Source organism: Cebus imitator, unplaced genomic scaffold (assembly GCF_001604975.1).
Source record: "Cebus imitator isolate Cc_AM_T3 unplaced genomic scaffold, Cebus_imitator-1.0 Scaffold113, whole genome shotgun sequence".
Taxonomy (NCBI): Eukaryota; Metazoa; Chordata; class Mammalia; order Primates; family Cebidae; genus Cebus; species Cebus imitator.
In genome coordinates, this window is record NW_016107428.1 from 2,526,930 (window position 1) to 2,543,157 (window position 16,228).

General features: G+C 32.8%; 1 protein-coding gene across 2 annotated transcripts in view; it reads right to left on the reverse strand.

Moving 5' to 3' along the window:
* Positions 1-642: 642 nt before the first annotated feature.
* LUZP2 (leucine zipper protein 2) overlaps positions 643-16,228 on the reverse strand; it is a 571,609-nt gene continuing 556,023 nt past the window's right edge. For both annotated transcript variants that reach the window (XM_017538740.2, XM_017538738.2), the window contains exons 11-12: positions 5,181-5,258; positions 643-4,376 (exon numbers count right to left, since the gene is read on the reverse strand). In XM_017538740.2, coding sequence (XP_017394229.1) covers positions 4,278-4,376; positions 5,181-5,258 — 177 coding nt within the window. In that variant the 3' untranslated portion in view covers positions 643-4,277. The remainder of the gene's footprint in view (positions 4,377-5,180; positions 5,259-16,228) is intronic.

Consider the following 16,228-nt stretch of genomic DNA (forward strand, 5'->3'; position numbering starts at 1 on the left):
TCAAAATATACCCAGGAGTGCCTTATCTGCTCTGCTTAGAAAGTTCAAGCCATAGACCTACAGATAAAGCTTTTAGAAAAAAAAATAAAAGATTAAAAAAATAGTATGAGAACAAAACAAAACAACAAACAAAATAAATGACTATTTTTGGTTCTTACAGTTCTCTATTCTCATGCCAATACATGCTCCCTTGCTGCTCTCCTGCTGGTTCTCTTGCTGCTTCAGCATCTAAATTAATTTATTCAACAAATATTTAAGCATTTTCTATGAGGCAGCTAGCTCTAAGCACTTGAGATTAATTTGTGAGGTGATGGATTTTTTATTAGTTTGATATAATCATTCTACTACATGTGTGTGCATATAAAGAGATACATCACATTGTACCTATTACACATCACAATAATTTTTCATAAGTTAAAAATAAAAATTTAATTTAAAAAAATACAAAATTCCTGTTACCATGAAACTCTATTTTTTTTTTTTAAAAAGCACATGCTAAATAAAAGATTTTTGGAGCATTGGCAAAGAAAGATTAAAGAAACTTTCAGGATGTTATTTAAGAAGAGTTCTTAGATGCTGATATATAGAAGCAAGTACCATTCATATATACTTTTTCAATTAATTTATGTAAGATAATATACATTGTAGTCTTGTAACAATCTTTATTGAACAAAATAGGCCATCTTTCAGCATCTTTTATTCTTCATCATTCAACTGTTAATATTATATAACACAATCCAAATGAACACATAGTTTGGGAAAATTTAGGACTATATACATAACTAAGAAAATGTCTCCTAAGTAAACAGTGTATGTTTTCATCACTCTGTAGATCTGGCCAGTTCGACCTACTCTATGGTGTCAATAATTATTTCAGTCTCCACTGTGATTAACGCTAATTACAATACCTGATCTATAAAAATAAATGATTTCATTATAGCAAAGTTCACAAATATTGTTTTAGTTCAGTTATCCACATTGTGCATCTAAAATAGTAAATGTTTCCTTTACATATAACTGTCTTAGACTTGGAATTGAGGATATTTTATGAAATGTGTATCTGAATCAGCACTATGATGCTAAACAACTGCATACAGAATGAAAAAGAAAGTTAGCAATCTAGTGTTTTTGATATTCAGATATTTGACATTACACAGAAAACCACATCCAGATGAGTGACTGAATTATTCACTTTTCTTCTGAGCATTTTGGCATTAGATAGACACAGCATTCATTTAAGCTTAATGCATTTTAGGAATGGGTTCAGTTTACATAGTTAATGCACATAAAAGAAAACACAAAGTCAAAACAAATTTCTAACTTAGAAACAAATACATCAAACACATAGCATTGATTAGTATTTTAAAATAACTAGAAAGAAATACAATTGTTGTTAGTTCTGGTTGTACCTCTATTAAAACAAGTTATTCGATTAGAAAATATACTTTTTCTCAATTCGTATTTTTCAAAATGTAAGTAATCTTTCACTGCTCATCATTACAGATACATAATAGAATTATACTATCTATAGTCAACATTTAGGTTGATATTTTATTCCATATGAGGATAATTGGGATTTAAGTGTTAATTTTTTTAAAACAACATCTGTTTATATAGCTGTTAATTAAAAGATATAAGAAATGGCCCCTCTCTCATAGACAAATTCACAAATGTAAGAGAAACATTTTAAACTTACCTGGTTCTATTTTAAAGCAATTGAAGAACTGAGAGAAATAAAATGCGTTCATTAAAGTACAGTCATAGAACATACTACAAAAGAGTCTCATGCTTAGCTATTAAAAGGAACTCTTAAAAATATATTTAAAGGTCTCCTGCTACAAGTCTCTTAAAAAAAATGATGCAATGAATATAACACAGTAAACCTTGCTGGAAAAATACGCATTATATGGATCCAAAGCCCACTTGATCAAGCCAGGAATTAATAAAAGCATATCGAGCATATTGAGTATATTGTCACAGACAAGAATAGGAATTTGGAACACAGAGAACATAAACAAAAATGAAGCTTGATGAACACTTGATTAATATCAAACCGAGCTCTCACCTTTCAACATGTTATCTCTCATAACAATTTTAGAAAATAACAGCCTGATTCTCCTTTTTTTTTCCTCAATCCAAACATGCTTCAAAACATGCTGTGCTAAGATGACAAGGTGAATAACTTTCCATAGGATCCACAGGGCCTCGGAGCGAATTTGTGCCCCAGGGTGGAGGTGGGAGACTGAACCTAAATTAAAACTAAAAGATCCGCTATCCTTTCATGAACCTATGGAGATGGTTAAGGCCCCTGAGTACAGTGGGAAAATTAAAAGGAACAGGACTTGGGAGAAGAGTAGTATTACAGTTTATAAAATTAAATTATTTTCAAACATATGAAGGAGTCAACAGAAACCTCAGACCTTGATATTTTATTTTATCCTGATCACTTCTGAAAACTCTAGGGATCATCTATAAAGCTAATTATCTCTTTTCCTTGGGTAGCTTGTTTTATGAAAAATATAGATGCCCCTTGACTTACAATAGGTTACATACAGATAAATAAATCAAAAGTTGAAAACATTGTAAGTCCAAAATACATTTAAGAGACCTAACCATGGAACATCATAGCCTAGCATACTTTAAACCTGCTTAAATGTGCTCAGAACATATACCTCATCGTACAGTTGGGCAAACCATCTAACACAAAGCCTATTTTATAATGAAGTGCTAAATATTTCATGTACCATGTATCACTAGCCCCCCCCAAAATAACAAAATTCAAAGTGTGTAGAGATATGATGTTTTCACAGAATAGTCAAAAAACTGCTAAGTCGAACCACTATGGTAGGGATTTGTCTGTGCTAGTAAATGACACTGCACTATTCTGAAAGTAGAATAGCTACATGAATATATTATAATATTACTTTTAGAGCTAATGATATTCTCCAATTCTTCAAATCCTTAAATTTCTTTAAATATGCTATTTTGATCAGAGGTATGCTATTATATCTCAGAATTTAAGTTCATCTATTGATATTTTTATTAACTATCTTCTAGGATACACTGCTCCAAATGTATATATGTGGCTTGACACATCCATTCTGTAAATCCAATGGTTTCATATGCTTTCCACCGTTGTAAAAAGGATCTAAACAGCAGAAGTGACTTTTCTGTGCAGACAACCTGAGTCTTTAACTTTGAGTGCCCTATCAAATATGTGAATCAGATAATTATTCAAGTGGCCAATTCCTCTTGCTTGTGAGCTTGTTTCAATTATTCATGAGTACATTTATTTGAGTAGTGACGTTCCTATAGAAAGACAGAACTCTTAAAGATTAACACTGCCATTGATTTGTTTTAATAACACATTGGTTTTCAAAAAATATACATCTGGATTCATTGAATGAACATGGCTATTCCACTTTCATCAAATCCCTGTTTTGAAATATATATTACCTGCTTACATGTTTGTATTTTAGAACCCACTCCTCATTCCATATTCCATTACCCAACTTCATACCAAAAATCCTGCCAAGTATTTCAGACAACTTGGTTATTACCTTGGAGTAATTCCAGTAGACATACATAGGAGATGTGTCTATAGAATGCCAAAATACATAAATGTGTCAGAAATTTAGTTATCCATCCAAATATTTTGTCTATATGATGCCAAACATACTTAATGAATTCTGAAAGCTGACAAAATTCTTGACAGAATTGTCTTAGCATTATTTAGACAAATAATTATTATTAGTTCAAAATAATACCAATACCAATAGCAATAAACATCATCAAAGAAACAATGTATTTAGGTTGGCACAAATTCCAACCTTGAAGAAAATTACTTCAGTTGGCTCATGTGGATCAAACCCTTAATGATATGATTGTAAATTGGATTCTAAGAATACTGAAAACCCACAATATTTTATTATCCTCCAGCTGATTTTGACAGCTACATCATAGAAGTACTAGATATCCAAATGAACCAGAAGAATTACATGTTAGATAGCATTTGAGTTTAAAACAGACCAATTTATATGGGGCAATTTACTGATGACAAAATATTTATGACTGTGGATATATGTTTCAATTAGGTTATTGCTTAAGGATCATAATTGGCCTGGAATCTTTGAAGATTTATAGACTACTTTACAAAGTTACATAAAATTCTGAAAAAGTTGCATGCTTTAGAAACTTAGTATTTCCATCAAGCTTGTGGTCTAAAAAGAGTATGAAGACAATAGCAAATGGACGTTTTTAACACAGTTTCTTAGTATTTACAGTATTTTTTCTTCTCTCGGTGCCATCCCTTCAAAGCTGGTCAATTGTTTTTCTTTTTTCACCTCACATTCAGAACAAGGAGGCATTTGCAATTTCTGTTAAACAATACAGAAAAGACTATTAAAGAATCAAAATAAATACATTTTAAGGTAAAAATGGAAAAGCCTAACAGAATACGAATGAAAATTCATAGATCTCAATAAGTATCTTAGAGAAATTGAACACTAAACAGAAATGAAACAAAGGTAAAGATGTTAATTATATTTCATGAAAGTACATAAAAATATTTTGCCCCAAAAATGGCAAGTTATTTCAAAAACTATTTCAAAAAATCTTTGCCCAAACCATTCAACTCTGATTAATCTAATTCAAAGTTTGAGTACATTAAATCTAACTCAATGCTTTAGTATTAAGTGAAATTGAAATAAATACTAAGAATGTTAATGATACAATATTTTTGGCCAAGTATAATACATTACAAATAAAAATTCAGAATTAAGCTCTTAACTTGTCTTTGTTTTGTTTGTTTTTGTAAGCAATATGCACTTCTTTTCATCTCTGCTTTTTTCAAATCCTCTTTAAGCACCTTTGTCCAATATTTATCACTGATCATTTTGATCATCCCTGTTTATTTTTGTTTTGTTTCCTGGTCTGTGGGAGGGAGGATGTAAGTGAGGGAGAACTTCCCTCACCCTTGATCTTCTGAGGGCCTCACATAGTCAAGCCAAAATCTTAGTACAAAGCTGAGCAGCTGTGGAAAAGCCCAGGGGCACCAGGTGAAGGCACTATATAGCACTAGCAAGTACAACATCCAGCCCCAGCTAGAGCAAAAGAGAAGAGGGTTAAATATAATGGATTCAATAAGTTGTTTCTGACATAAAAATACAACAAACAAATACCTGTGGGATAGGCTGGGTTTCTGCAGTGGCATTACTTGGGGGACTTTCTTGGTGCTTCATTGAACAGGTTCTGCCCTCCTACAAAAGCAGCAATTGAAAATACATCAATGAAGTTAAGTTAAATAAAGAAAGGGGGGGGTTAAAAAAGGCTTTCTTGAGTTCTTCCTGTTGAGATGATTCTATCACTTTGATCCATACTGAAAAGGCAAGCTAGGGACAAAAACCATCACCACAGCAGCGGGATTTCAAGGAGAGATCAAACATTTCCGGCTGGTTTGGGGATCACAATGGGGCTTATGGCAGTCAGCTACTACAAAGAAGTACAAGTCCAGTGGAAATTTATTTCCATGTAAAATATTTAAAAAGAAGAAAAGATTACAAAACTGCTGTATCTGCAATGCATCTAGACTCTGTGATTTACATATGTCAATTATTTGAGTGCCTGCAGGAACATCAATATTGCAAGCTGGGAAGCAATGTAAATAATATGACCATCAATCTGTATTGCATAAAATCCTCAATATTTTTTTAAAAGGTAATATTTCCAGAACTAAGATCTCAAATTTTACTGACCAGAAAATCTCATCTTACTTATTAGCTTCACCAGTTTTAAGGAAGATGAAGTGTTAACAGTGAAAAATAAAGGATTCCACTTGGGCCTCACTTCCATTTTAACCAAGGTTAAAATATTAAATCCTGTCTACCTTCCTTTCTCCCTCCCTCCCTTCCTCCATTTCTCCCTTCCTCCCTTCCTCCCTTCCTTCTTTCCTCCTTCCCTCTCTCTCTCCTCTCTTCCTTCCTCCTTTTCTTTTTTTACTTACTGCTAATTTTCCTCCTTCTCTTTTTTTGTCTTTATTATATACATACTTTTAAATTAATGGTAACATATGTAGTGTAAGAATCTGCATTTATGTTTGTAGGTGTGTTCAATTTCTCATAATCTTTCCATATGCAAGACAGAGCCTAAGAGTTTAATAATTCATGAACACGAGGGCAGGTGCAATGGCTCACACTTGTAAATTCAGCATTTTGCAAGGCTGAGGTTGGTGGAATTCCTGATCCCAAGAGTACAAGACCAGCCTGGGCAATATGGTGTGGTGAAACACCTGCTTTACGAGGAAAAACAAAAAAACAGCTGGGTGTGGTGGCACATGCCTGTGGTTCCAGCTACCTGGGAGACTGAGGTGGGAGAATCACCTGTGCTGGGAGGTTGAGTATGCAATGAGCTGTGATCATGCCACTGCACTCCAACCTGGGCAACAGAGTGAGATCCTATCTCAAAAAATAATTGATGACCACTGACATAAAAAAATAAGTTTATTTCCAAGGGATCAACCAAGAGATGGAGACCTAGATTGACTTTAAACTCTAAAAATTCTGAGTAGAATATGAATAAAAAGGTTATACAGGAGATTAAACCTATTCCAATTCAAATTTTAAAGGTTATTTTTACATGCTCCCTATTCTCACACTATGTTGCTCTTAACTGAACACAAACCATGTATCTGTACATTTCTCTGCCCATGTGTGTGCTACTCCATTCCTTCACTGCAGGACCCTGAAAACCAGCTACTCATTTCTGTCATACTTCATCCTATCTATTAGTAAATAGATTCAGTCACACTTCCCTGCTCTAAAGGTAATGGTTATAACACCTCTTGGACTTATCATTGTTTTTGTATGTATGATCATGCCTAGCTCCCCAGTATATTGTGAATACCTTTAAGACAGAGGCTACATTTATCACCACTAGATCACAGCTAGATGCCTACCAAAAAGTGGTCAATATATAATCTTTAAATAAATAATAATTTTTTAAAATTGGCCATGAAATATTTCCATACATTAGAATTTTCATAAATGCCTGCTTTCTGTGTATAACCAGATTTAGGCACATTTTATACACAATTGGTTTTTCTAAATAAGTCTGCAATACACAGAGAAAGTGAGATTGTCACTATAAGACTAAAAATCAATAGCTGAATTCTTAACTACCTTATTCTAAATACATTTTAATGAACTATTTCTAAATAATTTTTGAGTATTCTAAATACTAATACTGTGTAATTCCTTTATATATAGAGAGGAATCTTCTACACTACCTAAGGAAAAAAAATATTTTTCTTGTGTGATTTAGAATGAGAATTTCACATTTCTCTTGAAATATTATAATTACTCTGTTTTGCTGTAATTAACCAACTGGCTATTGTTTTTATTATTCTTATATTTACCCTTTGAAATGCCCATCAATGATAGACTGGATAAAGAAAATGTGGCACATATACACCATGGAATACTATGCAGCCATAAAAAGGATAAGTTCATGTCCTTTGCAGGGGCATGGTTGAAACTGGAAACCATCATTCTCAGCAAACTGACACAAGAACAAAAAACCAAATACCGCAAGTTCTCACTCCTAAGTGGTTGTTGAACAATGAGAACACACAAACACAGGGAGGGGAACATCACACACTGGGGCCTGGAGAGTTGGGGGCTAGTGGAGTAATAGCAGGGGGTGGGATGATTGGGGAGGGATAGCATTAGGAGAAATACCTAATGCAAATGATGGGGCGATGGATGCAGCAAACCACCATCATGGCACGTGTATACCTATGTAATAAACCTGCATGATCTGCACATGTACCCCAGAAATTAAAGTATAATAAAAAAAGGAAAAATTAATTAAGATAATTGTAAAACATCAAGCTTGAAAAACGTGGTTCATACAGAAAGTAATTTGCATAGTGTAGGATTTCCCAAAATGCACTGGGTAAGAGAGGAGTTCATGTTATTTGAGTTTAGGGAAAAATTGATTTCAACATTAAACAGTTGTGTTTATTGTAGTTCTTCTCAGAAACTTTAACATACAATATCTTAAATTTTTTATCTTGAATGATCTGATCACATAATCAAATGAGGTGACTGTTAAAAAATACTCTTGGGTGATAATTCTGTTCTATAAATATAGGGTTTGCATTTTTAATCAGCATGCTGGCAATTCAAATGTATCTATGAAATTTGATATTCACTTCATAATGCACAATGTGTTATAAATCTCTAAGAAGGACATATAATGTAAATATTTCCTGAGTCTCTTTGACCTAAAAACTCTGTATGTGTAAAGCATCACTTGAGGCCATTGTCATGAAGATACAGTATGAGATTTGCTATGGAATATATTTCATTAATGCTAGCACAACCAACTCTTTGATCCATTTCCAACATTACAGCATAAAGGTAGTTTTGTCTATTGGTTAAAAATGGTTTGGAGTGAAACAGGCTTTGGTTTATGTTTTAGCCCTGATACTTGTCCATTGATGAACTTGATCAAGTTATTTTTCTCTGGGTTTCAGTTTCTTTGGCTGTAAAATGGGTCTACTTCTTTATGGATTTAATTTAAGGGTAAAATCAGAAAACATAAATAGGTATTGAGCATAGATTAACAAATACTAAAGATTCTTTTTTCTCTTTCTCCTTCTTTGATTATTGTTAGTACTATCATTAATGATTACAAACCAGCATTTATGATCAGTTGACACTGACATTATTTTATGTTGCAGAATCAACAGTAACGCAATTACCAAACATAGAAAAAATGAAAGGAAAGGTAGAGAGAAGAAAAGAAGGAAAGGAAATGAAGTAAAGAAGAAAGTGCTGAGTAGAGGGACTGAAAAAACATTTCTTACTAATGCTTCTGTGTTAACGATAAAGAATATAACATAAATTGTATATATTAATGTTTTACTTTGGGAAGAATAAATACTTGAGAAAATATAGGTTTCAAGATGACACTAAATTGTGTTTATATATTTAAAGATTTATCCAATAACACATGCGTTTAGGGTTACAATGGAAATCACTGAATATAGAATTAAACCAATGGGCCTACTTCTAGGGAAGCTTCTTTGGAAACAACATAATTTAATAATAATAAACAACATAACTTAGTTCTTCAAAGAAAACCTCTTCATTTAAAAAAGCTACACCACATTACAGGGCAAGAGGTGGGGTCACTGAGAAAAAAAAAAAATGGGCACTTACTGCCACTATAGCCGAGATCTAAAGAGAGTAACCAATGTTATCTATAAGAGTAAATATAATTCTATAGAAAAACTATTGCAACAACTTTTGCTTCTGCAATTGTATTTTTATTTTTCCCTTTATGGCCATACAAATGAAATCTAAACAATCTAATAAATTATCTTTGTTACCCTTAAATTACCTGAACACTAAAAGCCAAATTGAGCTTCAAAAATGGTTCTATACTTTAATCATTCATTCCACAAATATTTACTGAGTTTCTGTTATGAGCCAGGCAGCCAGGCACTGACTGAAAATAGAAAGATGAAAATAGGCAAGATCTTTGATGTCAGTGGAGGTTATATTCTCGTGGAGAAAGCATAAATACATACATAAACAAGAACATATAAAAGGGAGTACCAGAGAGATTTAAGTATAATGATGGAAAGTGCCTGCAGGTCACATCCAGTGGCAACCTCTGTAAGATGAGTGCACAGGCTTTGAGGTCAGGCATGACTATATTCATGACTATATTTCACCCATTAATTTTCTATCAGGGGAAGTTCCACAATCTCCTTGGGCTTTAATTTCATGAGCTGAAAAAAGGGATATTAATATCCATCACAGATAATTTCTGTAAGCCTTAAAGCATAAATTCAATATGCTTAGTGTATTTGCATGTCATATTTTAGATACACAAGAATCACTTGTTTAATTAACTCAGGTGCCTAAAACTAGTTACTCTTTTTTCTGTCCATTGCTTTTAACTTTTTGTGCTTTTTCATCATGTGTGATTTAACATGTGAAATACACATATATATATTTTTGAAATAAATTATGATAATTCTGTTTCAACTTGTTTACATATTTACTATAGATTAGAACTGTGTAAAGTGATATCAAAATACAAAAAAGTTATGTTTCATAAAACACATTGGCCATACCTCAGTAAGTTTAAAGTTTTTAAAACTCCATGACATGGCCACTGTTAATTGTGCTGAAAGTGTAAGATATACACATCTACTTTACATGAATGGCTTGGTGTTGGTTTACATGAATAGGGCTCTGTTTTTCATCTGTGGAATTTTTGGGCCCTGCCACAAGGAACACTTCAAGGTCACGGCTAAAGATGATTAAAAAGAAGGAAGGCTTCCAAGATGTGAACTGAAGGGAATAGGAAAGTATATTCTTTTTTATTTCCTCAGGTAATTTCTAATTTTAGCCTAGTAACACACAAATACACACACACACACACACACACACACACACACACACACACACACAAACATACCACACATACAATGCCATTATCAAACTTATATAGGAACTTATTACGTATCAGAAACATATGATCTTAAATTTTTTTAATTTATAGAAAAATAATTATTTTACAACACAGATTAAATTTTCAAATGCTAGTTAAGGACTTAATTGGGATATTTTGATAGGCAGGATTCTAAGATGGTCCTCATGTTTCTTACCTACTGGTGTACAAACCTTATATAATACCCTCCTCTTGATAGGTTCTCACAGGCAGACCCTAGGAATGTGATGGAATATAACTCCTATAATCAGGTAGTTGGTTGACTTTGAGTTAATAGAAATAGAGATTATCTAGATAGGCCTGATTTTTCAGTTGAACCTTAAAAGAGGTAGGCCTTCCTGAAGACAGAAAGATTATAATAGCATCATAAAAGGACTAATAAGAAGGGGATATGGCAAGGACCTGGTAGTGGCTTATAGAAGTTGACAACCACACCTGGCAAACAGCTAGAAAGACAAAGAAGTCATGTGTTCAAAAACAAATCAATTCTATCAACAACAGTGTACACTTGGAAACTGATTTTTCCTAGTCAGGATTTCAGATGAGGACATTCTACTGGCCAACTTCATAAATTCAGCTTTGTACATAATGAAAACTTTCCAGATTTTTGATCTACAGAGAATGTGACATAATAAATTTGTGTTTTTTAAGCTATTAAGTTCATGGCTATTTGTAATAGAAAACTAATGTAGGTATGATAGTAAAAGACCTCTATATCTCATCACGTGAACCTAAAATATCTTATTTTTGTTTTGCATTTGCTTTGATTATTAAACTATAGTCTGTGGACTGGCTCCACATTTTTTGAAGGTAGACACTGGATAATCTGTAAATAAATACACTTCTGGGGCATGGGTGATATTTAAATAATTTTGTGAACATAATATATAGATAAATTTAGGTGAAAGGATAAGTTAATCTTTTTCCCCATTTGTCTTTCAACTTGGCTTCTTTTTGCTGCATATACTGCTGGCTCTTCCTGTGTTTCATATTGCTCTTCCCTTAACATTTTATTATCTAATCTCTTTAGTCCTCATTCAACTAAATCCCTAAACCAGTAGACTCCCATTTGGACCACATAAAAACTAATAGGTATGCAAACACATATTACTGAGACAACAGAAAGAAAATAATAGAACTGTAAATGCTCATATATTTATTTAAATAAATAAGATGTGAGTTGTTTTATTTCTACAATTAACAAAGAATTTAAACCACTGCACTCATTCAGATGGCCACATGTCAAGAAACATCCTTGATATTTCACATAAGAGCTTCTTATAACAAATATTAAAAAATAAAAAATTCCTGCAAAAATTATAAATTGAAAAAAAGATGGACAGTATGACTAAATAAACAACTAATGTCTTATTTCATTCCAAGTATAATTGTTTGCCAGCTACATGATATGAAAAGTCCATAAAATGAATTGAACCTACTGAATATTGAAATGTAGACATGTATACCCTGTCACTTTTAATTTTCCTTTTGTTAATTGTTTTCAGAATATATTATTTTCTTCTATTTTATGTATATATTAGTTTATACACCCCCACACACATACTGTGTATCACCCACTGGGATAACATGCTCAAATGATGAAAACTTATTATTCCCAGGTATTGCATATGTAGCTGGAGTATGAAAATTGAAAATAAAGGAATGTTAATTGATGAATTAGTACACTATAACTTATCAGGTATCTGTTATGTACCAGATGCTGAAATGGATTTGACACATATTTCATGTGATTCAATCCTCATAACAATACTCAGGTATTTTCATCTTTTTCACCCATGAGGACAACAAGATCAAAGAGCTACATAACATTCTCAAGGTCATAAAGTTATTGCTGTTGCAATTAAGTTGAAGTCTCTCTTGCTGCAAATTTGTGATCTTTCCAAGATCTATATTCCCTTTCTCCCATTTTACTATTTAATCAGATAATATTTTAGATTTTGATAGCACCTTATATGTTGCAATCTCACCTAACAACACAATTTGTGACAAAAACCAAAAAACATTTCTCATAATATACTTTTGCAATATTCTACCAAGATCCCCAAGTAAATGGTTGGTAGACATTTGGGCCTGATGAATCAGTGAGATGTATTATATGAAAAGAAGAAATGGCTAATTAGGGTAATCACTGATTTCTTCATGAAGGAGGAACTGAGGCTTGAGTGATGAATAAAGTTTTTTGAGGTAAAATCATGAGTACAAAAATGTAGAAGTAAACATTTTGTAAGTGGGGGATGCATCAAAGGTAACAATGGTGAGGTAAGCTGAGATGGAAAATACTGAGATGAGTAGAGTAGATACAGTTCAAGAACTCTGAGGTAGCTCAACCAGTGGTGTTTATACTGAATCCAGTAGTTATTAAGTGACAATTATATTGTAAACATCCTCAAGTAACATGCCTACTTTTCTAATACACCAATGCTTTCTCTATGTTGGAATCCAAAGAGATTTATGAATAGCACTCTACAGTGATCATCATATAATACTTGTTCAAACATGTCATCAATATGACTCTCTTCCTCCAGTGAAAGATTTGTAATCTGTGTAATTTTTAAAATCAACCCTCTCTCCCTTCCAGAACTTGTCGAGGCACCATTTTTCTTCTCTCACATGGCTGACAAGAAGTTGAAACTTGGCTACATCTGTCAGAAGTTAGGTTTTAACACTCAAATACTCAAAAATATAGAGTTCCTAAGATTATTTCATGACTCTATAACTAAATTATAAAACTGAAAGAACAATTCATAAAAGTTCCTTTTTAAAATGACTCATAGTCTTGTTGTGCCTGAAACCTACATTACATGTAATCAGAGCATAATTAACATTTTATCCCCAAAATTTAGTTTTATCACTTTAATGAGAATGAATCTCAACCCAAGGGATAATAAACCTTGAGAGTTTTCCCTTTACATGTACTCACCAGAACCTAAGAAAAACAAGGACAACACCTTTTATAGTTTTAATTGCAATATATAGGTTCATTGCCTCAACCGATAAGATTTTGAGGATTACGGTATCTCAGCTTTGAAAATGAAACTTGCAGATGATAGAAACAGGCAACCTCTCTGTGGGTAAGCTGCAAACAATTTTTCAAGAAGCAATTCTGCATGTTATAGTTTTCCTTTCTCTTTAAGAGATAATGGCATTTACCTTTATTTCATTTCTGGATTGTTGAATTACACTTTTAACTCTCTCTAACCTCACCTTTCCCCAACCCAAACAGATCAGCCTCCAGAAAAGTCCTCCTAAAATGGATTTTATCATGTTAACTCACTGCATAAAAATCAATCAAAATAAAATAAGAAAAAATATATCACCCATGTAAATATGTGATTTCTCATTGCCTATAGAATAAAGCATGAATTTAGTTAAATAGCACTTAAGATCATTCATAATATGGCTACGCTTAGAGCTCCCTCTTCTAAAACCCCTAACCCCATAGAGAATGTCATTGCAGCAGGGTTTTACTTATTCTTCAAACTTGATAAGCAAGTTGAAAACTTTAAATCTTTGCTCAGGCTTCTTTATATCCCAAATGATCATAATGCATTACCTATTTGTAAACTCCCAACTATCATTTAATAAGCAGTTCAAATTATAAAGCCCCAAAGGTCATAAATCTTGTATTGAAAAGTTCTATACTCCCAACTCTCATGCCTCCCCTTTCCATTGAGAACATCACTGCACAATGCCAGAGTAAATGAAAATTTGCCTTACCTTCAAATAGCCTTTTGGTTATGCATAACTAATAGGAAGAGTGGGAAGATTTTCCAGTCACAAAATAAAAGAAATAAAATTCCCTGAGAAGACAAAGCATAGTAAAACATTCTGAACTAATTTCACTGAAATCTTCCTTCCTACAAATGCTTATTTGGAAATCTGGAGGACTTTTATGGTTAGTATAAAAAATCAAATTCTGCCAAATTTTCATTGCTGTTCCACTTAACTATTTGTGCTAAATATAAGTGAAGAGGCAGACAGAGAAGAAGATGGATGAAATTAGAAGGTTGGAGACTGTTTTCTTAAATAAGATGTACTGTAGGAATGTGGTCATTAGATTCACTTTGATGAATCATAGTGAAGGTGTATGAGTGGGCATTAAAACAATGAATCCTAAAACAAAACAAAACAAAACAAAAACAAAAAACAAAACAATGAATCTTTGTTATCACCTTCTGTGACTCACAGATTATCTTTTGACTATGACTGTTAAATAAATACACAAACACAAAAATTTTTGTCACACAGATATATTATTTGCCTTATTCCTCTACCTGGAGTAATTATTGAAATTTCATTCTTTTAATTTTTCCTGGTAAAACCTGAAATTGAAATTGTAACTTTGGTAAAGAGACAAAAAGTGCTGTTTTACATAAGAGATTTAATGACAAATAAGAATAAGTTTAAACCTCAAGGGTGACGGAATCTATGTTTAGTCAATGTTTAAATTCTTTAATCCGCTATTTATTAGCTTTGTGGCCTTGGATTATTCAATTTTCCTCAATCTCAATTTTTATATTTTTAAAATGAGGAACAATTTTGCTCATAAATATTTGTAAGGAATAAATAAGGAAATCTATTTAAATACCTATCTCAGTACCACTTAACCACTGTGATCTGTATTGTATATTGTATTAGCAATGATAATGATGAACATAAAGATCAGTGTTATTGGCAATTATGACAGCAGCCTGTAATGCTAATGAAGTTCATTCACTTGACCCTTAATAAAGAGGTATGAGGTGCTGACTGTGTGCCAGGTGCTGTGTGGGACCCAGGTATGTGGTAGACAATAACCCAGATACAATGTATGACCAAAATCATCACTGACTTAAAGAACATTTGGCTCTTTCATGCAGCTTTGCCATATTTTAAGGTATATATTTTGATGTTAAATATTTAAGAAGTAATTCATTAAGTGAATTATGTTTTGTAAGAAGTCAGAACATATTTCTCTTTTTTACCATGCCTGTCAATGTTATCTCCAAACAAAGCACTGATTCAGAGACTAGTCTGAGTAGTTGGTTATGATTATGGTTTTAAATACTAACATATTGAATCTCAATATTTAGAGATTTTGAGATTTTTGGCTTTCAGATGAACATTAGAAATCTGTGAGGTCATAAATGTCAACAAATGGGGAATTAAGATACACTATCAAATGTTTCAAGGGCCATCATGCAGGGAGAAAGGCTAGGCATAGTCTGTTCCTTGAGTGATAGGTCTAGGATAAGAGAGAGGTTAGATTGGGTCAATGGAAAGGACAGCATGTCTTAAATTGAGACACAGTTCAAAATAAAATGAACTGGAAATGATGTTAAGCCAAAACAGCCACAATCTTAGCCTATTTTCATGAAATGAATGGGTACAGTCACCTCTGAGACCTATGCCAAATTTGAAATTCCATGAGACCAATTTAGTTTTCAAGTTCCACAAGTTAGTATATCTTCTATTGCTGGACAATAATGCTTTATTTTCTTAAGTCTACATAGGAAGCCATTGAAAATTTGGGGGGTGGGGAGTTGGGGAGAGATAGCATGGGGAGAAATTCCAGATATAGGTGATGAGGAGGAAGTTGGCACATCACAGTGCCGTGTGTGTACCTATGCAACAATCTTGCATGTTCTTCACATGTACCCCAAAACCTAAAATGCAATTAAAAAAAAAAACTCTCCAGCAAAAA